This window comes from Astyanax mexicanus, chromosome 17 (assembly GCF_023375975.1).
Source record: "Astyanax mexicanus isolate ESR-SI-001 chromosome 17, AstMex3_surface, whole genome shotgun sequence".
Lineage (NCBI taxonomy): Eukaryota > Metazoa > Chordata > Actinopteri > Characiformes > Acestrorhamphidae > Astyanax > Astyanax mexicanus.
This window is the reverse complement of record NC_064424.1, coordinates 8,553,581-8,575,109: the sequence shown is the minus strand read 5'-3', so window position 1 is coordinate 8,575,109 and position 21,529 is coordinate 8,553,581. Positions and strand designations below refer to the sequence as shown.

The window sequence follows — 21,529 nt, the reverse complement described above, 5'->3', positions numbered from 1 at the left end:
TATGCTCTGGGATATAAGGAAAATATATTGCAAATGTATTTCAATACAAATAATGTGAACAATGGACTTGGAAGTAGTTCTCAAGAAGATTCTTCTCAAGAACATACTCAAAAGAACACAGTAAAGAAAGAACATATATTGAGACGCTGTGTACTTACTATTTTGTTATATGAAATGATAGTACTGTTGACTATATAAAATCCAGACTCCAATTTAATCACTTTACTTTTTTTTTACAACAATCTGTAAAGTTTTTTTTTTTTTTTTTTTTTTTTCTTTTCAATCTCTCAATGTTTTAAGACCACATCTGTGTGTGGCCCATGAACAGGACATATTTAAGGAGTGTAAAAAGTTAAAGTAACGGCCTAATGATTTCATTTTAGGTTGACCTTGAACATTCAAACTGAACACAACAGGTTAATGTTTTTTTACTAACAGACTAGCTGCGGGACTAGCCGCGATTAGCACACTCAGCACTAGTAAATGATGCCCGACAATGCTACACTGAGCAACCCTGAGTGTTCTAGAAAGCCAGGGCCCTATCAGCTAGAGGTTCACCCCACTTAGCTTGTTTTAATTATCGTAAAAATGCAGACTGCAGTCTGAAATACTCAACTCTAAACAGCGAAAGAGCTAGCGCTGTGGTTAGCAGCTAATGCTAATACTGCTCCAACCTCGGTGCTGGAGGTTGAAACTTTACTGAAACTCCTTTATAACACTGTATTTTAGCTGACATGTTTTAGGAGTGTAAAAGTTAAAGTAATGGTATAATGTTGTTATTTTAAGTTGACCTTGATCTTTTAAACTGAAAACAACAGGTTAATGTTCTCTGGTTTTTACTAGCAGACACTCAGAGGTGATATGAAAAAGTCATATCAGAAAATAGTTGTTATTAAAATGGCTATTTTGTGACTGAATTGGCTTCTTAGCTCTTAAAAAGGCCTGGAGTCGTTTCATAAACAATTCAGGTCCAGTCAATCTCAGTCTGAATTCCAACCAAAAAGTGGCTTTTGAGAGCAATCACTTTTTCTTAATTTGTCATGGTCAATTTGAATGTATTTATTCTGCAATCTTTTTAATTCAGAACTTTCCAGTAGCCTAAAGACATGAATGAATACAAGTCGCTTGTTATTTGTGTTATCAAAAAGCAAAGGATTGTGCGCTGAGATTGAAAAGAGGGGTGGCTGAAAAGAAAGAGAGAAAAAAAGAAGCATTGTTCATTCATTCCTTTGCAATCCATCTAGCTGAGGCAAAGCCTAAAGCTGAAATGAAGCTAGCTGTAAACACAATAGGGACGAGAGGAACTCAGAGAGAGAGAGAGAGAGAGAGAGAGAGAGAGAGAGAATGACTGCTGAGAATGGCTTACCAAATGAGCTCTGTCCTCACTCTCTCTCTCTTTCTTTTTCCTTTTCATCCATCTTTTTCTATTGCTATTTCCTATCTATCTCTCATTCCCTTACCCTCTTCTCTGTCCTTCTCCCCTCCTCCTTTTTTGTGCTTTCTTCCTTTCTGTCTCTCTAAACTCCTTCATCTCTCACACTTAGACTTACTTTTTCTTATCCTTATCCCTCTCTTTTTCCTTTCCATCCATCTTTTTCCTATGTATTGATGTATCCTATATATCTCACATTTCCTTTCCCTATTCTCGTTTCCTATTTGTTTTAATTCCTCCTTCTCCTCATGTGCTTTCATCCTTTCTTTTCTTTGTCTCTTTCTCTCTCTTTTCCCATTCAACTTGTTCCAATCTATTGCTACATCATATCTCTTACTTCCTTCTCTTTTTGTGCTTTCTTTCTTCCTTTCTATTTTCTCTTTCCTTTATCTTTCTATCCATCTTTTTCCTATCTATTGCTATATCTGCTCTCTCTTGTCCCCCTTCTGTTCTTCTCCTATCCCTCTCTTTTTTGTGCTTTCTTTCTTTCTGTCTCTCCAAGTTCCCTCATCTATCCTACTTACTGTCTTTTTCTTTTATCTTTCTCTCTCTTTTTTACTTTTTATCTATCTATTTTCTATCTATTCATATATCCTATATATCTCTCGTTTCCTTATCATATTTTAGCTTCTTATGTGTTCTTATTTCCTCTCTCATGTTGTGCTTTATTTCTTTTTTCTCTCTCTCTCTCTCTTTTTACCTTTCCATCACTCATTTACCATCTATTGCTATATCCCATCTCTCATCCCCCTTCTGTTCCTCTCATATACTTTTCTTTTTTGTGCGTTCTTCCTCTGTCTTTTCAGTTTCCCTCATCTCTCATACTTTGTCTTTTCTTTTATTTTTCTCTCTCTTTTTCCTTTTCCATCTATCTTTTTCCTATCTACTGCTACATCCCCTTCTGTTGTTTTCCTTTTCTTCTCTTTTTTGCGCTTTCTTCCTTTCTGTCTCTCTAAATCTCCTCATCTCTAATACTTATTGTCTTTCCTTCTCTTTTCTTAACTTCCTCTGTCTCTTTCTTCGTCCAATCGTCTGCTTCCTTTCTGTTCTTCTCACTTTCTTCTCGTTTTTTTTGCTATTTTTTTTTCATCCATCTTTTTTCCATCTATGCAAAATCCTATCTATCTCTCTGTCCTTTAGCCTATTCTCTCTTCCTCTCTATTCTTATTCCTTCCTGTTCTTGTCTTTTCCATCTATCTTTTTCCTATCCATTGCTATATCCTATATCTGCCCCCCCTTCTGTTCTTCTGCCTTTCTTCTCTTTTTTATACTTTCTTCTTTTCTGTCTCTTCAACTCCCCTCATCCTTCATACTTAATGACTTTCCTTTCCTTTTCTTATCTTTCTCTCTCTGTCTCTTGCTTTCTCTGTCTGTTCATCCTCAAACCCCCACCCACTCGTCTTCTTTTTCTATCTCTCTTTCCTCTTCATATCTCTCTCCCTCTCATTTCCTTTGGCCTTCTCTTCTTCCGCATCTCATTTGTATTGTTTTCTTAGGTTTAATCCTGAAGGCCTCGGGGAGACATGCCGTTCCTCCTAAATGGCAGCAATCAATTTTGATTACCGGCCACGGCGACTTCGAGAGGAGCCCATCAAACTTTTATTAAGGAGACGAGCAATAATTACGGCCTTCGCGGGGTCCGTAGCATGGAGCCCGAACCCCTCTAATGACTGGAAGCTGGGAGACGAAATGACAGCCGAGCAGACCCACAATCCACAGGAAGAAATCACCAATCACACAGTTCACTCCAGCGCCCACCCGGCGAGGGCATGATATCAGCCCCTTCTGCTCTCCACTCCAGACCTCTCTCCACCAGCCTGAAACAGGGCCTTATTAACTCTAAACCCAGAACCTCCTCAAACACACAGCCGCATTTAAAGAAAGAACTCAAACAAACAAATCACACAGTTCTGTCCTCTCCCCAACTGTAGCTGATCATCTGTATCAAAACATACAAATTTTTGATGTCTTAAATTTGCTGGATTATTTTGTGATAAGCCTGAAACATGGACAAGACAACAGCTGGTGGAAAATCGTGGAATAACAATTAGCACTGTGTAAACTGAAAGCTTTAATCAAGCTACATCAAACAAGGTGTTCAGTATCTATATTTATATTATAAATGATATATTATTGTATTATTTACTTGTTTTTTTAGATCAGGCTTCTTTACAAAGGATTTATAAACAGTTTATTAATGAGTTTAGTATTGTTATTAAGCAGTTGCAATACAAACAGAAACAGCAACTGTGGCCTGCCATGTACCAAATAGTGACTCCACATTCATTTGCGCTGTAAAATCTTATTTGATCTTTTCCATCAGTCATTATTAACATTTCTGTTAAAAACTCTATTCAACTATGATATCATATTAAATGAATAAACGATCTTTCCTTTCTTTATTATTTTATTGGATAATTTTATTGGATACTGTTGTTCTTTCTAAAATAAAAGAGCCTTATTTTAAAGTGGTACCAAAAATGATGGCTTCACTGAGAACAACTATAAAACCCCCATAGTTCTATTGGAAAATGTAAGTGAACCCTTATGTTAACCTCAAAAAGCTAATTAGAGTCAAGTGTTCGCATAGCTGGAGTCTTGCTAGTTTGGAACTGTGGACTACAGCAACGTGAGCAATGTGACTGACCACTGTGACAGCTTGCTCTCACTCTACCTCATTTTACCTCGCTCTACCTTACTTTACCTCGTTCTATTTCACTCTTTCTTTTCACCTCTCTCCACCCCACTCTACTTCACTCAACCTAGCTCACCTCAATTTATCACACTTTGCCTCCAGTCTAGTTATCCATGTCATGTGATCACAGTATGCCACATAAAGAGCTCCCTTTATTTATGTACTTGGGTAATACAATTTTAGTTTCACAACTTAGTTTCACAATAACAATGAAAGCATGATTTATCATACAGCCCCAAATCTCAGTACAGTCTGACTTAAACCTCTAAATCCCTTCTAGGCTGAATGATAAAGATCTACTCAAAGAGAGAGGATGAGGAGACTAAGAGAGGGAAGCGAGCAATATCCTTGAAACTGCAGGGTGAACAAGTGTGACTTGAAGCTGAGTTAAGTTTGCAGTAGTTTAATATCTTTCAGCTTGTTTCAGCTTTTTTTTGATGGAAAGACAGACTCGTCTTCAAAATCGCATGGCGTACTCTTTTACTCTTTCTTGGTGGTAGTGGTGGTGGAGGTGGCTGGGAGGGGTGGGTAGCAGCAGGGTCCTTCAGTAGCGGCCTCCACTCTAATGAAGCAAGTGCAGCTGCACTAAGCGCTGGAGTGTTCTCAGCCCAGCCAGATCAGTCCAGATCAAGGCAGGCCATGGAGAACAACATGCCCTTGGCACACAGCTGGGACCCTCCATCAGCTGCCTTCAGAAAACTCACACTGAATTAGTCTGATGCAGTCAGAGGCTTTTCTCTGGTGGAGATGGAGGCCGGGGGATTGGAGTGTGTGAGTGTGTGTGTGTGGGTGTGTGTGTGTGTGTGTCTCTGTACTTACGTCTGACATCTTTGAAGTAGATGGTCTGTCTGTTGGGGTTGAGAAGCTGGATGACGGAGTCGTCATTATTTTTGACTCGACAGCTGATAGTGGCCGTTTCCCCCTCCACCACTGAGACGTTGTCTGTCACAAGGTTCTGGCTTTGGACTGGAGAAAGAGAGGAAGAAAAGAGAAAGAGAGAAAAAAGAGAGAAAAAGTGAGAACGCTGTCCATGTTAGAGCCATTTCTTTCACACAGAGATAAAACCCAACAGCGGCTAAAACCCACAATCTAACACTTACATGAGTGCACGATGAGGAGCGGGTGGCAAAATGCACCTGGCGCGGGTGTGAATACCCAGCAGAGTGTGAAAGTGAGATTTTTTTTTCCCTTCTCCTCCCCGCATGGCGAGCGTTTTCGTGAGTCTGTGGGAGTGTGTGTGTGTGTGTTTCGTGTTACATGTGCCTGAGCTCTGGGCTGAATCGTGGTGGCGGATGGCATGTCTGTGTGATCATGGACGACAGGTCGGCCGTGACCCATGGGCTTTGTTTTATTCAGGGACACGCTGGTCAGAGTCCTTGTCCTACCTGCCCTCAACTGCTGAATGTGAAGGTACAAAAAAAAAAAATCAAAAACAACATCTACTGCTGTTTAACACTAGTCAAACAAATAAATAGTAATTCCTACTCTATACTACAAAGTAAAAATACTACAAAAAAAATCGTATCTATATCTATTATATAAATGTATTACACACAGACTGATCTATTTTAAGCATTTATTTCTTTAATTGTTGATAATTATGGCGTACAGCTAATGAAAACCCAAGTCATCTCAGAAAATCAGAATATTATATAAAACCAATTGGTACTTTTGGCAGTGTGCCAGATCCTGCTGGAAAATGAAATCCGCATCCAGATAAAAGTTGTCAGCAGAGGGAACACTGCCCACACTGCCAAAAGTAGCAATTGGTATTATATAATTTTCTACTTTTCTTACACTTAGCACTCAACTGGCATGAAACAGCAGCCAATCATGCACAGCCACCTTGAGAACTCTATTAAGTACTACAGGGGGTTCACCGAGGACAAACTACCAATCCATATCAGGTCAGATCATACACAAACATAAGAAAAAACCTCACCCAGATAGTGACTTGAACCCAAGACTGATGGGCAAACATGCTAACTGCCAAGCCACTGCATTACTAAATGAGGTCTAATAAGGTTTTTGAACTGTGATGAGGCTATAAAGACATCTGAGAATGAGCTTTACACTCAAGACAGCTGATTTTCCTACAAAACTTTATTTTAAAATTACAACTGATACACGTAAAAACACACAAAGTGCAGAATAAAGCAGAGCACACATGCACTCCACTGTTCCAGGCTAACACAGCAGCAGATCACTGTCCTGAGTGAACAGAGAGTGTAAGCAAACCACAACTCCAGCTATTGGTGACAGATGACCCACAGCAGTGTGTGAGAGCTGTACATTGAAGGTCAGAATAACATGTGTTGACTGTGAGGAGTCTAGCTGAGTGTCAGCTGCTTGGTGTGCAGTCTCCCCCCAACCCCCTAAAATTTTTATCAACAAATAAATAAATAAAAATCACTACATGCTTCAGAAACATTCGCCTTCCTCATATTTATTATACAATATTCAAATTATAGGAGGTCAAGAGACTCTACAATGGTGTTCTGGGGTTAATTTGAACTGGTGCATGTTAAATTATCCAAAATATGTCTGAAACCAAAAAAAAAATCCTGACAAGCAGTATGAATATTTAATTACTAACTCCATTACTAATTATTCTATCAATATTTAGTGCAGTGGTGTTCCTTACCTTTAACAGGTAGTTGTTCAATTAGGGTAATTCACTCATTTTTCAAAAAAATAAAATAAAATAAAAAATACATGTTTTTACAATACAATACTTTTTTAATGTTTCCCTTCCTTTTTATTTTTAGAAGACCATATTAAACAATAGTTTTACATAACATTGAAACATAACATTGCAATTTTGTTTTAGTTTTTATTTTTGCAGGGAGTGGTTGCAAATATTTGAGATGAACCATTTTCATATTATATGATGATAACACTAATTAGGCAAAACTTATAAAATTATAAAAAGACTTTAAAAAATAGCAACACTTTTAGCTATTTTTTCTAGATCTTCAAACTTTACAATGGGGCAAACTGAACCAGAACATATCAGGAGGGTTAATAATTAGTTTTTTAGTGCTGCTGTTATAAAATACAGTAAAATACTATAAGTTTTTTGATATGATGTGTTAGAAATGTGTATTCAGGGCCTTTTTATTTCCACATGCACTTGGCCTGAACACAACAGTGGTTCAAGGGAACATTGCTAACATCTTTGAACCAATCACACACTAAAAAAAAGTTAGGTTAGGAAAGTTAACACAAAAGCATAACCTAAAGCATCCAGTGCTTTTTAAAATCAGGGCTGTGTTAGAGTGTGTCTTCAAGTTTAAGTCAGGACACCGTCATTATGCAGCAGCTCACATAGGAAATTAGTAAATAAATAACAAAGCACACTGAATCCTATATTTAGTGCCGTTCCCTGCTGGCGCTAATAGGAAAACATGAATGGGCAAGTGCCAGAGAGAGATAAATAAATATGCAACCAAAAAAAAAAAAGAAGGGGGGTGGGGGGTAGTCACGATTTGCATGCGTCAGATGTCAGACCCCCTCTAAACAGCCCTGCCACTTTAAGTAGAAGAGAAGAAAGCAATCAGATCCTCTGATGGCGCCCGATAAGGAGAGACAGTTTAACAAAACTGATTTCAATCAGGCTGCCAGAAGTGGAAAGTGAAAACAGACCAAACAAATGAACCTCATGAGAGAAAGGGTGAGACGGGGGGTGGGGAGGGTGGAGCAGGAGAGAGAGAGAGAGAGAGAGAGAGAGAGAGAGAGAGAGAGAGAGAGAGAGAGAGAAAAAGAGAGAGAGGGTAAAAAAGTACAGATTTAACTTTTTACTGTTTACTTAAACACTATATTTACAGAAAAATTACTGCTTTTCTTTTTTTTATATAAAATCGGTTTCTCTGATTTTGCTATTTATAGGTTTATGTTTAAGTAAAATAAACACTGTTGTTTTGTTCTATAAACTACAGACAACATTTCTATCAAATTCTACCAAAAATAGTAATTTAAAGCATTTATTTGCAGAAAATGAGAAATGGCTGAAATAACAAAAAAGTTTTCAAATAATGTAAAGAAAACAAGTTCACATACATAATGTTTTAAGAGCTCAGAAATCAATATTTGGTGGAATAACCCTGTTTTTTAACCACAGTTATTATGCATCTTGGCATGTTCTCCTCCACCAGTCTTACACACTGCTTTTGGATAACTTTATGCCATTCCTGGTGCAAAAAATCACCCATCTTCCTCTTGATTGTATTCAAGAGGTTTTCAATTTGGTAAATTCAAAGAAAAATATATATATCATGGATTAAGTGACTCTCAGGGAATTGAGAGCCCAGGTTCCCTTAAAAAAAAATAATAATAATAATAACTATTCCAGTGTTAAAAAGAGGTTGTACAGCAAAAAAGTACCCCTGCCCATAGAATACAGTTATACCACAGTTATACCACAGTTACTAATCCCCTAGATATATATTGAACATAAACATACTAAACATATACAACATAGTTAATAAGCCTATATAACACATTTTCTATGCAGTTACTTATCCCACAGAGAAAGAGTGTGTGAGAGAGAAAGAGAGAGAGAGAGAGAGAGAGAAAGAGAGACCCTTAAGACTTCTCAAAAGGAAATGCAGGATGGTAAGTGTAAGGGGGGGGGGCACACTGGAAATGCAAATCCAGTCCATGTCTATCTAAGTGAGAGGTTACAGATGAAGGTTAAGCACACAGCGGGCACCAGTGGTTGTCATGGGCGACAGTGTTAAATGGGGGCTACTGCGTGGTGGTTCAGCTGGTGGGCGATTATCACACTAAGTGACATAAGATGCAGTGCAGTACAGTCGTACGCTTCATTGTCTGAGTCTGGAACGAAGGTACAGTCCATATAAGGTAAAGTCTGCATATTTAAATTATATGTTTATCTGCTTCAGAGAGTACTATTGTATTGGCATTACTTCTCAGCACTGCCAGACAGTGTGTGTGTGTGTGTGTGTGTGTGTGTGTGTATGTGTGTGTGTGTGTGCGTGCATTTGCACATTTGTGTCAGTAACAGGGGCAGCTTAAAGAAGCTGAATGCATTCATTAAATGGAGCATCCAAAAACATTTGGACATATAGTGTATGCACATTTCAAAATAAGTTACTAAGTACTTAGAATAAAATAATGTAATTAAATGTAATACATTGAATTCACAGAGTACAGACACTAAGCATACAGAATATAGTGATTGTATCTATAAATTACATTTAATAAACTCATAAAACACAGTTACCAACCCATAAAATATGGTAACTTATCCCACACAGAATACAGTTACTTGTCCGATACAATACAGTTATTGGGTCCATTAAATGTAGTTACTTGTCTAAAAGAATAGTTTCTTATCCCACAGAATCCAGTTACTAAGCCCATCAAATATATTTTATAGATTGTTCTATAAAATGTTGTTACTAGACTTGTCAAATATAGTTACTTCTAATACAGAAAATCCTATTGAGTACTCTTGCTAAGCCCACAGCATATGGTTACTTATTCCAGTGGCTAAGCCCATAGAAATCACATAACGCTACATAGCCTATAGAAATAAAATTACTAATCCCATAGAATATAAGTAAATAAGGCCAAAGTAAGTAGTTACTCATCCCACAGAAAGCAATTACGTATCCCATAGACTGGTTATTTTACCTATTAGTTACAGCTACTATGATCATTTCAGTTACTTAGCTTTAATAACAGTTACTAATCATCGAGATTATAGTTCGTAAACCTGTAGGAAACAGCTACTAAGACCATATCAGTCACTTAGCCAACATAACGCAGTTACTCAGCCCATAGAACACGGTAACTAAACCAATAGCATTTCGTTTTTTTTTTTGTTTTTATTTTACTTCTAATTTTTTTCCCATTTTCTCCCCAATTTACAATTTACACGGCCAATTACCCATCCCACTCATTAGGATTCCCCCTAATGATCTCCCAACACCAAAAGAGTGACACATGTGAAGTCAGCCATCACCTCTTTTTAAACTGCTTCTGATGCAGCATTGCTGAGTAGCATCACAATGCGCTCGGAGGAAAGAGCAGTGACTTAGTTCAGATACATCAGCTCACAGATAGAGCCTTGAGTTGATCGACATCACCCTTGGAGTGATGTGGGGAGAGAGCGCCATCCTACCCACCCAGAGAGAGCAAGGCCAATCCCAACTCCAGCAGCTGATGGCAAGCTACATGAACAGGATTCGAACCGGCGATCTCCTGATCATAGTGGCAGCGCATTACAGTTACCAAGCCCACACAAACAGTGCAAACTACAAATCGCCAATAGCACAGACTGCTAGCACACTTTAGCGCGCTTTGCTAACATTAGTTACATAAGTATCAAGCTAAGAGAAGACTGTAAAATGGCTCATCATTAAATAAAAGGCAGCATGCGTCTGGTTGTCATCATAAATGTACAGCAAAGTTAGCTAACAGCCAGACTCATAAATACCCATCTCAGAATGACTATATTCTCCCAGAATGACTGCACTGAACTTGCCATCATTAGCATTAATCAGGTTAGCCATCATCTTCAAACTCTGCCTCAGGAAAATGTAGAAAAGAATCACTATCATATTTCAGTAAGTAAATATTACAGAAGAACTAGTGGGACAACATGGTGATTAACAGCAGATGACTGTACAGGGAATTATGGGATGTAAAAGTTACTGTGTTACTGTGGTAAAGGATGATGACTGTGTTTTAGGTGAGGGAGCCTCGATTCAGGATTTGTTTGAAAACTCCGTAAGCCTAGAGAAGCGTGGGTAAAATGAGTAAAGGCTGCCTGAAGACAAAGGAGGGCTACTTGACTGAATCTTAAATACGCCAATCAGCCATAACATTACTACCACTGAATAGTGAAAAGTGAAAAACATTGATTTTCTTCATTTACAGTGTCATCGGTCAAGAGGTGTGATGTACAGTGGCGTAAAAAAGTATGCCCCTACAGATTTCTTTTATTTTTGCTTTTTTGTCATATTTATACTTTTCTGATTACATAGCAAAATTTAACAAAAAATGGATACAATTTTATTATTATTCAATAATTAACACTGACCTTAGCTGAGGCAAATTAGCCCTTAAGTTTTTAAATATTATTTTGAATTATTTTGGGACCTCCTGGATGAGTTGGCCATGCCCTTTTGGTACAATTTCGGCTACCTGAAAATTGTCACCAGTGTTCCATGTTTTCTCCAGTGAATATTGGCTCTAACTGTGGTGTCTCAAAGCTTTAGAAATGACTTTGTAACCTTTTCCAGACTGATAGATGATCAATGACTTTGCTTTCTCATCTTTTCTTTATGAGATAATGAAATAATAATTTTAAAAGTGTTTTTTATATTGACTTAGGTTACATTACTCTGATATTAAAGTTCCCTCCAGTGAACCAGTGAAAGAGTCACCTAAAGCTTACCTCTCTCAATTTACTTAAAACATATAGGGTCTGCTGTTAACATTGCTATAACTTGGTGCCACCTACCACAGGAGACCTTTAGTGGTCTTGTGAAGAAAATATTAAAAACAACTACAGTTGTTGTGAGACATGTTTCAGGAGAGGAACTGGTATTATTGTGTCCCATGACTTTTGCCATGTCTCATGCAAGCTAAAGAAAGCTGCACTGACCTGTGAGATTTGTGTGGGGATTCCTGCATTAAATATAAATGCGATTTCTGACAGAATTACTTGTTTCACATGGACAATTCTAGCCAGACACCACCAGTCACAATCATTACATCTTTACCATTCACTGCACTGTCCACTGTGGGTGATAATGCCTTCTGTCAGGTATTCCTGGGACATCCCTGAGCATTTCCAAGGCACTCCATGATCAATTTGCATACTGCTATCCCATGACTATTGGCATGTCAGAGCATATTACAGATAAGCAACAGCTTAAAAACACTGAAAGCATACCGTACAGAATCTACTGCACTTGACTTGACTTGATTTCCCCGCCCTGTCTGTGCCTGTCCTAGTTTCTGCACTGTCCATTTGACCCCACATTCGCATTTATTACAAAAATAACCAGGGATCATTAAGGCAACCCAGATTCATCCAGTTTACTCCTGCTGGAAATGACTAAAAAATAAATAATACATAGGAAAAACAAGCTGGGCAGAGTTCTATTTCATAACAGCATTTGTCAGCGAATAGAAAATAAATGCTTTTGAATTTTACTGGTGGTGATTTAGCTTAATTTCAGTAACTTCCCCAAATAGCCCTCTTAAAATGTGCTAAACGGCAAGACAATTAATAAAATATGTATGAAAAAAAAAAAAAACTAAAAATCATACAGTTTGGGAAGGGATGTTATTTTGCTGTTTGGTGAAAGTAAAAAAAATAATAATTGCAAAAAAGACCTAGATTTGTATTTTTACATTTATTTATTTACTTATTTCAAAATAAGAGCATGGTAGAAGTTCAGTTCAGGCACATGCCTCAATGAGATACGCTTAACTATTCATGCTCAGCACAGCAGATGTTGGGCCTGCAGCCTCACCAAAACACGACAAGGCTTACATATGATTTATTGGAGGCACATACATGAACCACTAGGGTATATGCCAGAGTCAAAATCAATGAGAGACAAGGGTAAACATTTTAATGACCCTCCGAGCATGTGCTCCGTTTCTCTGGCAGCTCAGCTCAGCAGAGTAAGAGCTGTATGAGTGTATGTGTAAGTGTCTGTGTGCATTCTCATTCAGCACAGCAAGCATACCAAGCAGAAGAGTAAAGCCAAGACGATACAGTGACTCATATACAGCGGCTCCATTATTGTCAATGCAAACACAATACAATGCGCTGTAATGCGTTAAAATCGAGCTTGGTAGGCAACTATTAAGAAAATTGCCCTTAATATACGAGATGTTAAGTAATGTTAAGTAAATCTTGTGCATGGATCACCCCAAATTAAAGAAGGGATTAAACTTGATTAGTCTCAAGATTATTATTGATTATTGGCACGGCGCTTGGCGTAATTAAGATAATTGTTTGTCACTGCCGCAGAAAGAAATGAACTGGTGATTAATTCCGATTCAGACTAAGCCTTCATTACCCTTATTGCTTAGGCGCGGCCATCAAAATGAGGGGCCTAGTTGGGGGGGGGGGAAAAAAATAAAAAATTAGCTTTCAGCGCATGCATCAACAACCAACAAGGCATTGCGGGAACAGTGGAGGAGAGCGCATGCCGCGTATTTGCATAACTTGTTCAAACAGATCTGTGACATTATCTTTGTATTTAATTACCGGCATTCAAAAGCAGTAGCACAGAACACTGATCATTTTAGCCTAGATTAAAGCTGTCAGAGCAGGCTGCTCTGCTCATAGCCAGCCAGACACGCCATTTATATTACTGCAGGCCCACCCGTCAGAGCGGACCGCTGTGCTGAGAAGGTCAGAGCACTCTAGTGTCCTCCTCCGTAAGCAGTCCTGCATCCCTTCCTGCCGACCGCACGGAAAAGAGCCACGATGTCAAATCAGAATGTGAATGATGGGAAGATTACGCAAGGTACACACACACACACACATAGCACATACATACACCCACACACAAACACACAAACAGGCATACACACAAGTTTTGTTGTATTATTAGTGAAGATTGCCATCGATTTTGTATCATTGTTCTGAAGTCAAAATTGTGCATACAGGACCAATAGTACAATGATGTGCCACAGGAGTCATGGAAAATATACAGTATGTAAACTTACCCTAAAGTATGGCCCAATCCCATTTCACCCCTTGGCCCTACCACTTACCCCTACCCCTTCTTTTCAAGTGTAACCCTTTCCGTTTGGAATAGAGTTACAATGGGAAGGGGTGAAAACCTCCCCCTAATAATTGGGACAGCCCATCAGGCACCTGATACGTCATCAGCAGTGCTAAAGTTCAGGAAGAGGGGAAATTGTGAGTTTTTTTATTTTTCCATTCCGCCTTAAATGCTGCAGCCTCTTCTGTCTGTTGCACCTTTTAAGGTGGAACGGGGAAGTTAGCTAGCTAGCTACCTTTTGAGACAAAATACTAGCGATCTCTTTTATGTTAGTTATGAAGAATTCAACCATAAAACATTGGAACTACACATTAAACTATGGTTATATAGTGCTAATCTTCAAGTCACTTTTAAAATAATAGAAAATACTTAAATTTGAGTGGTTTATTTCTGGTCGCTTGTTCTGAAATCTCACCATTGACTCTCATACCCCTCAAAACAGAGGGGTAGAGGTAAATGGGATGGCCAAGGGGTGAAAAGGGATTGGGCCTATACGTTGTAACCTGTATATCTGAGTTGAAGTGAGGTCTAATGCTGGGTGCCAGATGGATAGGACATTTTATTTCTGAGTTACCACAGTGTGTTGACATTCAATTTTAATTCATCGATCTTCAGTGCCACAAATGTAAGTATAATATATTATAAAATGCTAATATTACTAGGGATTCAGGATGATATTAGAAATATATTGGTATCGGGCCAATAACTGCTGCTTTTTTTTTTTTTTTTTTGGTCATTGGCATTGGCTGATATGGCCAATATTTCAAACGGACACTTGCTGATGTTTAATTTTTTATTTTATGTATGCTGAAAAAGGACCAACCAATGCTGGCCAAGCTACAACAATTGGTCAACAATACGAGTTAATTCTGAGTTAATTTTAGTTAGTTTTTAAGTAATACAATTATAGCGGGTCTTTAGTCTCTCTGTAAGTTACAAATATGTATATCAGCATGTGTAATATCTGTACACAGGAGAGCACAGTGGATGGTAATGATTGTGATCGACAGCATCTTGTTAGACTTGTCCGAATGATCAGATAAGCAACTTAAAGTTATTATATTATTATACTACACTGAGCTGCTTGAACTTCGTCTTGGTACATTGTAATACTGTGTTGGTCAACCCTTTTAAAGCCGTCCAACAAACTCCTTTTATATGGACACAGAGAAGCTGTAGGCAATTATGGTTCAGAGACCTAAAAATACATGCCTACAAGTCTCTAACACCACTGAATTATGAATCTAAGTGGGTGTAAGTATATTTTTGACTCTGCATGTATATAACAGACTTAGTATTGATTTCAGACTTTCATTTCGTTACAGTAAAGACGTGGGTTCTACGCTGTTCTGTCCAGTTTAAAGAAATCACTGAAACTGTTCCAACTTGTGAGTGTAGCCCATCACTCTCATCTACTCAGTGGAGGATTTCAAGAGGAACTGTATCCACTTCACTGATGCTTTTGTTAGTTTGCGGCTGATTGATTTATCCTTAGGTCTCCTGCAAACACTGGCCAACACGGTCTGCTGAATCTGTGCAGCTTTGATCAAGTGGACATCCATCACGACTTCTATCATGACAGTGTAGTGAGTGATCAGCTGGACTTCAGACTAAACTATTATGGATGGTACTAGAAAGCCATGGGCAAATACAGTACACTATATGAACCAATTTATTGGGACATTTGCTCATTTATTTGGATTAAAAAAAAAAAGTTTGGTAACATTTCCTATAAATCTTAAAGGATATCTTAGAATATGCTACCAGGATAACGATGGTACTGTAGTACTATGAATGTGCGATACTCTACGATACTTTTCCCGGCAGGGGTCGACATTTAAGTCTGGCCACAAGCCAGATATTTTCCAGGCCATTAAGAGGCGGGACAAAAAAAAAGTGTAATGGGAGTGCTACAGACTAGTAGCTCTCCAGCCCAGAGGGTTGTTGAACCCAACTGCAGAACAGTTGATCTCAAAGCAGGTAAAGCCAAGAAGAAATGAAAAAATTAGTAAATAAACACACTGCTCCTCATGAGGGACTGAACCCGTGTTGTCAGGGTCACGGTCCAATACACTTTTGCCGACCCGGCTAGGGAATTTGGACATGACTGGGGAAAAAATGCCCTTATAAGGAAACAGGGAGCCCAAGAACAGGTAGAAACTAAAGTCATACCGAGCGCAACAGAGAGGCAGGGGAGGAATGTAAACAAAAGCTCGCCAGAGAAGAATATTATTTTTATTTTTTTTTTCATTTTCGCTCATTACATTTCAAACAACCTCACAGGCCAGATATTTCATGCTTGCGGGCCACATCTGGGCCCGGGGGCCACCTATTGCCGACCCTTGCTTTACAGCATCTGTGTTGCTGAAAAAAATAAAATAATAAAATACTAGTGACAGTTTCACATAATTTCATAACCAATATTCTTCTCTACAGGTTTACCCCAAACATTTGATCAGTGGCATGAAGAGTAATGAAGCAGTAACTTTCTTATGAAGAGTAACTATGATTCAATAAAGATATCGATATCTGACAACACGCTTCAATAAGATACAATATGATCCGGTCAAAGCGACGCAATATATTGCGATTATCAATATACTGTCCCACCCTCAGTTTATACACTTCTATATCCCACACTTGACATTAATTATTGTGCCAAACCATTCATGTTTAGCTGCTCCAGAAAGTCTTAATCTTTTGGCAATAGGGACTAGACAAGTTAAACAAGTTGTTTGTGGATGCACATCTGTACATCTACAGTATTGTGCAAAAGTTTAGGCACCTGTGGGAATTTTTGTAAAGAAAAAGCTTCTTATCTGTGAAGTAAGTGTTTATTAGCTCAGTAAAACACTAAAGCATTACAATAATTACAAACAGCAATTTTACAAAAAGCAGAGCTTTTACAGCCCTGTTTTCCTTAAAACATCTCCTAATCTCTCCTCCTCATCTGAGTTTAATATTGTTACTTCTAGTTCTCATCATATTAATCAACACTGGTTTGATAAATCAAATCTTACAAATGTTAAATCAGGAGAGCTGCTGATGGAACTGAACATATACACATGCTGGCTGAGGAGCATCCAGGAGAAATCTGATCTGGAACTACATTTTGTTCTTCAGCTTGGCTCGGGATACAACCTACTTATCTAAAAATGAGAAATTCTTGTTACTTTTTACTGTATTTATTTTTATTTGCATCTGTTTAAATCATATGTGGTGCTTTTTTCAGGCAAAAACACTCATATTCCTGAGACAAATAAATTAGTGTAATTTGCTTAGGTGCCTATAACGTTTGCACAGTCCTGTATATCAGAAATTAGAACTTAAATTAGCTAAATGTCCTAAAAATACTTAAAAATAGGTGTGTCTACAAGCATACAATTTTTTGGACATATAGTTTAAGTTAACAGCGTTCCAAAAAAAATATGTATTTTTAATAATTTGGTCACATTATTAAACTATAGTTTTGACAACCTTGTAATTTTGGGGGTTGAGTTTTCCAGCATTTTCAGTGGTATTTTGGTTTCTGGTAATTGGCTCTGTTTTATTATATTTTAATGCTGTTCTCTTCACATAAAGGTTCCTCACAAATGAGCAGGTCTTCCTGTGTTAGACCAGTGTGTTCATTACAAACTAACACTTATAATGAATGTTTTTTTTTTTTCTTTCTCAACAATAGCAGAAAATCTGTGTAAGCAGTTTTGTTTCGGCCGGCTATATGCTGCAGCTCTCTCAAACTCACAATCACACACACAATTATCGTTACATTAATGTTTTAAAAGGATAAAAGCAATATCTTCACAATACATTCATTATGGGTGGTTTTATTCAGCTAACTAATAAGCTTGGTGGATTTGCTAGGCTAGGTGCTAGACTGACGCTGCATTAACACTGCTTCATCACATCAACACACCACAATAAAATAATTCATTTTCAATAGGATGAGTCAGTTCAATCAGACACAGCCATGAGATGCATCATTAGTCTAGTGTGGTCATGTAAATACAGGGTTACACTTCTGAGAATTAAGTATCGTATTTAAAGGCACACTATCTATGAACATCTATTTTCTGGTCTATTTTCGTACATAAGGCACATTGCTGGATTATACGGCGCATTTTAAGCGTATATAGTAAGGAACAAGGATGTCGCCATTACAAGAACTGTAATTCTTTTAAAAACAAGTGCTGGATGTAAATCTACACAGATTTCTCTCCTGGAAACTGTTTATTTGCGTGAGTAAAGAGCTTCTGTTTACTTACAGTAAGCTTTACAGTAAGATTTCTGATATTTTAGCGTGCTAGTTGTGGTTAGCAGTGCTTAGTGCTAGTAAATATTGCCTGACAGCGCTACACTAAGGAACCCTGAGTGTTTGGGTAAGCCAGGGCGCTATCAGCTAGCGGTTTGCTAAAACATTACGAGAATAGTACCAAAATATGTCTCACTTTTTCTCTGTTTTCCAGATGATCATTTTTAGCACTGTCCCAGATTAGCATGGTTCCTGCTGATAATGTATTATACACTATATTTGCACATCACATTCATACACCATAAAAAAAAGAAAACATGTCCACAGACATAAGTTAGACAATACTGTGTAAAACTGGTATAATGACACAGATAGATAGCAGTGATGAAAAATGTTGTAATACTAATACAAAAAATACTAAAGCCATCTTGGATTCTGAACTCAGGGCTGATGAGGCTCTTCTGATTTTTTTTTAAATATGAAATCTGACCTGTGGACATGTTTAGGTCGCAATTTCTTATTTGTAAATAGTAATATTTAGCATAATTTTTCCTTGTCAGCTAATGAACAGCTAACGCTAGCAAATTAGCTTGGTTCTCCCACACCACAAACACCTAATATAAAATGCTAACCAACCAAATGTAACAGCATACTTTAGTGCCTTTAGCCAACCAGACAGCTTAGCATTAAGTATTAGATTTTTTTTTTTTTTTTTTTTTAAGATACTGTATGCTAATGATTTTGACTGGATTGATGTCTGGTTGGAATTGCCTGTAGGAATCACATCCACGTGAAACGCAGATCAGTCAGTGCAGCATTATTTAGCTTCCATGGGACATGGCAAAAGTCACAGGACTACCATATAAGTTATATTTTAAATGGTGCATCAGAACAACAACAAGCAGCATCAGTAACACCATATTGTATGTATATATTGTGTGAATTCTGTCATTATTACACAGCCAGAACAGGCAGGCTGAGGCACATTTGGTCTCCCAACTACAGTGAGTGAGCAGGTTGGTGTTGGTGATGACCAGCAGGCCTTATGGCCGGCAAAGCACGAGCGCTAATGTCACTGTCCTCGTCCATCTGCGAGAGGCGACCTCTGGACACTGCGCCGCTGCAACGTGCCAACTTCCCCCACCCTCCCCAACAACTGACTTACAGAAAAAGACTTCTGAGAAGCCGTTCTGAAAGAACAGAATTTCATATCAAGGCCAATTAAATGCAGGCCTTCAAATCTGGACGAAGCCTTATAATAAAAACAGAAGCTAACTTGAAGTAAATGTAGTTGAGATTTGAACTTGTTGAGCTTCCCTTTCAAACATCTGTGGACAATTGCACATAATTATCGCCCGCTGTATTAGTTAAATTCCCACTGTTGGTAGTTAGTAATTACAGCATCAAATGTGAATCTTATTTGCTTTATTAAATTAAAGAAAAAGCGCGTATTAAAAGCGTGAGAGAAAGAGAGAACCTTGATGCTGTTATTATTACAGCGCTTATAAATAGCCGGGCTCTCTGAAGAGGACTGATCATCTATTTATCTTTAAATTAATAAATCCCTTTGTGCGCGCTAACTGGATAGAAACTGTTAAAATGCTATTAAAAACAAAGATTTTCAAAACAAATCTGTGCTTAAAAGATCGTCCAGAGCTAATAACCCTACATTATCATGGGGAGAGGAGGCAGTAATCGCTGATATTATTACAGAACGTGTGATGATGAAGCAGGGAGAGGGTTTTTTTTTTTTTTTTTTTTTATGTTGGGTCTTTGTTGTGCCTAATTAGGAACAGCGCGGGTTGTGTTGGGCGCAGATTGCGAGATGGCATTTCTAAACCTATGGCCCACAATGCTCATTGGAATAGTTTGAAGGCCAAACCCCTCGTACGGCTGAAGTGTTCCTGCAGCTGCTTCTTAACCTGCCACTTCGCCACCTCCTCCTCCACCCCTCCCGGCCTCCCAGCGGAGGGGAGACGCAGCGGCACATTCGCACAAACACATAAGTAAATAGTGATGATGCTGGTGCTAATGAAGGGTAAAATGGCGGTCAGACGGGAGCCGGGAAAGCGCTGAAATCAGTGGAATGTGGCGGCTGCGATGGATGGCAGCCTGGTGATTAATGCGTCAGAGGGGCAGCGGTGGCCGAGCGCAGCACCACAGGCCCTGCTCACTCGCTCGAAAACCTCTTTCAGCAAAGAGAAGGAGAGAGAGAGAGAGAGAGAGAGAGAGAGAGAGAGAGAGATTTGGTAGCCTAACCTAGACTACGGCGGATAAACAAAAGCTCTGAGCCAAGGAAAAGAAATCGAGGGAAGAAGAAGAAGCGAGGGAGGGAGGAGGAGACAGTAATACAGGAAAGAGAGAGGGAAACACAGATCGAGAGAGAGCAGGAAAGAGAGAGAGAGAGGAGGCAAAGAGATTTAGAAACTGAAATGGAAGCTGTAAAAAGTGATGACAAAACCAGAATAGCAGGAGGAGGAGGTGGAGGAGGAGTTTGTGGAGGAGGAGGAGGGCAGGAAGAGGGGGAGAGTGAAAGAGTGCAGCAGAATGGAAGAGGACCTTTCGCTGCCCTCTCTCTCTCTCCTCCTGCCACGCCATCCCGGATCACAGTTAGAAAGGGCACAGGCAGGACCCGCGGCAGCTGTCCGTCTTCACAGTCCGCAATCCGCTTCAGCTCTTTCTCCGCCTCTTTCTACGATGTTGGATACCGTAACTGCTCAGCGTGACCGTTCACTATGGAACTGTTCAGAGCGCAGCCATTTAAAGGTCTCATTTCATTGTGTTTTATTATTTTATGAAAAAGTGCCCAGGTCTCCTATTTCAGGCTGTTTTAGTCTGGTGAAGGTATAAGACTTTTGGCAGTGTGGACAGTGTGCCAAGTCCTGCTGGAAAATGAAATCTGCACCTCCATTAAAGTTGTCATCAGAGGGAAGCATGAAGTGCTGTAAGATTATCCAGGAAAACACTGCATATAACACAGTGGATCAACACTGGGAATGTGGAATTTAATTTTCCAGCAGGACTTGGCATACTGCCCACATTGCCAAAAGTACCAATTGGTCTTAAATAAAATAATATATTATATAATATTCTAAAAGGAGGTGTTTATGTCCCAATGTAAAACTTATTATAAACTGCAGACTCTAAACTGTTTTGACTGTTTTGTTACCTTCTGAGACGTTCCTCAATGTGGCAGCTGAGAATTTATTGGTGACAGAAATTAATATTTTTTATAAATTGCAGCTATCATAGCCTGTGAATAACAGAAATGTTCTAAAATAGTAAGAGGTTATTACCATCAATATCACAATAAGTATTTCCAAGCTTTTCCAAGTCTTTTTTAAGGATCCAGTGGCATTTAAACAGAA

General features: G+C 38.6%; 1 protein-coding gene across 7 annotated transcripts in view; it reads right to left on the bottom strand.

Moving 5' to 3' along the window:
• Nucleotides 1-21,529, bottom strand: part of cadm1a (cell adhesion molecule 1a) — a 441,164-nt gene that overhangs the window by 94,238 nt on the left and 325,397 nt on the right. For all 7 annotated transcript variants that reach the window (XM_022676027.2, XM_022676028.2, XM_022676032.2 and 4 more), the window contains one exon: nt 4,947-5,093. In XM_022676027.2, coding sequence (XP_022531748.1) covers nt 4,947-5,093 — 147 coding nt within the window. The remainder of the gene's footprint in view (nt 1-4,946; nt 5,094-21,529) is intronic.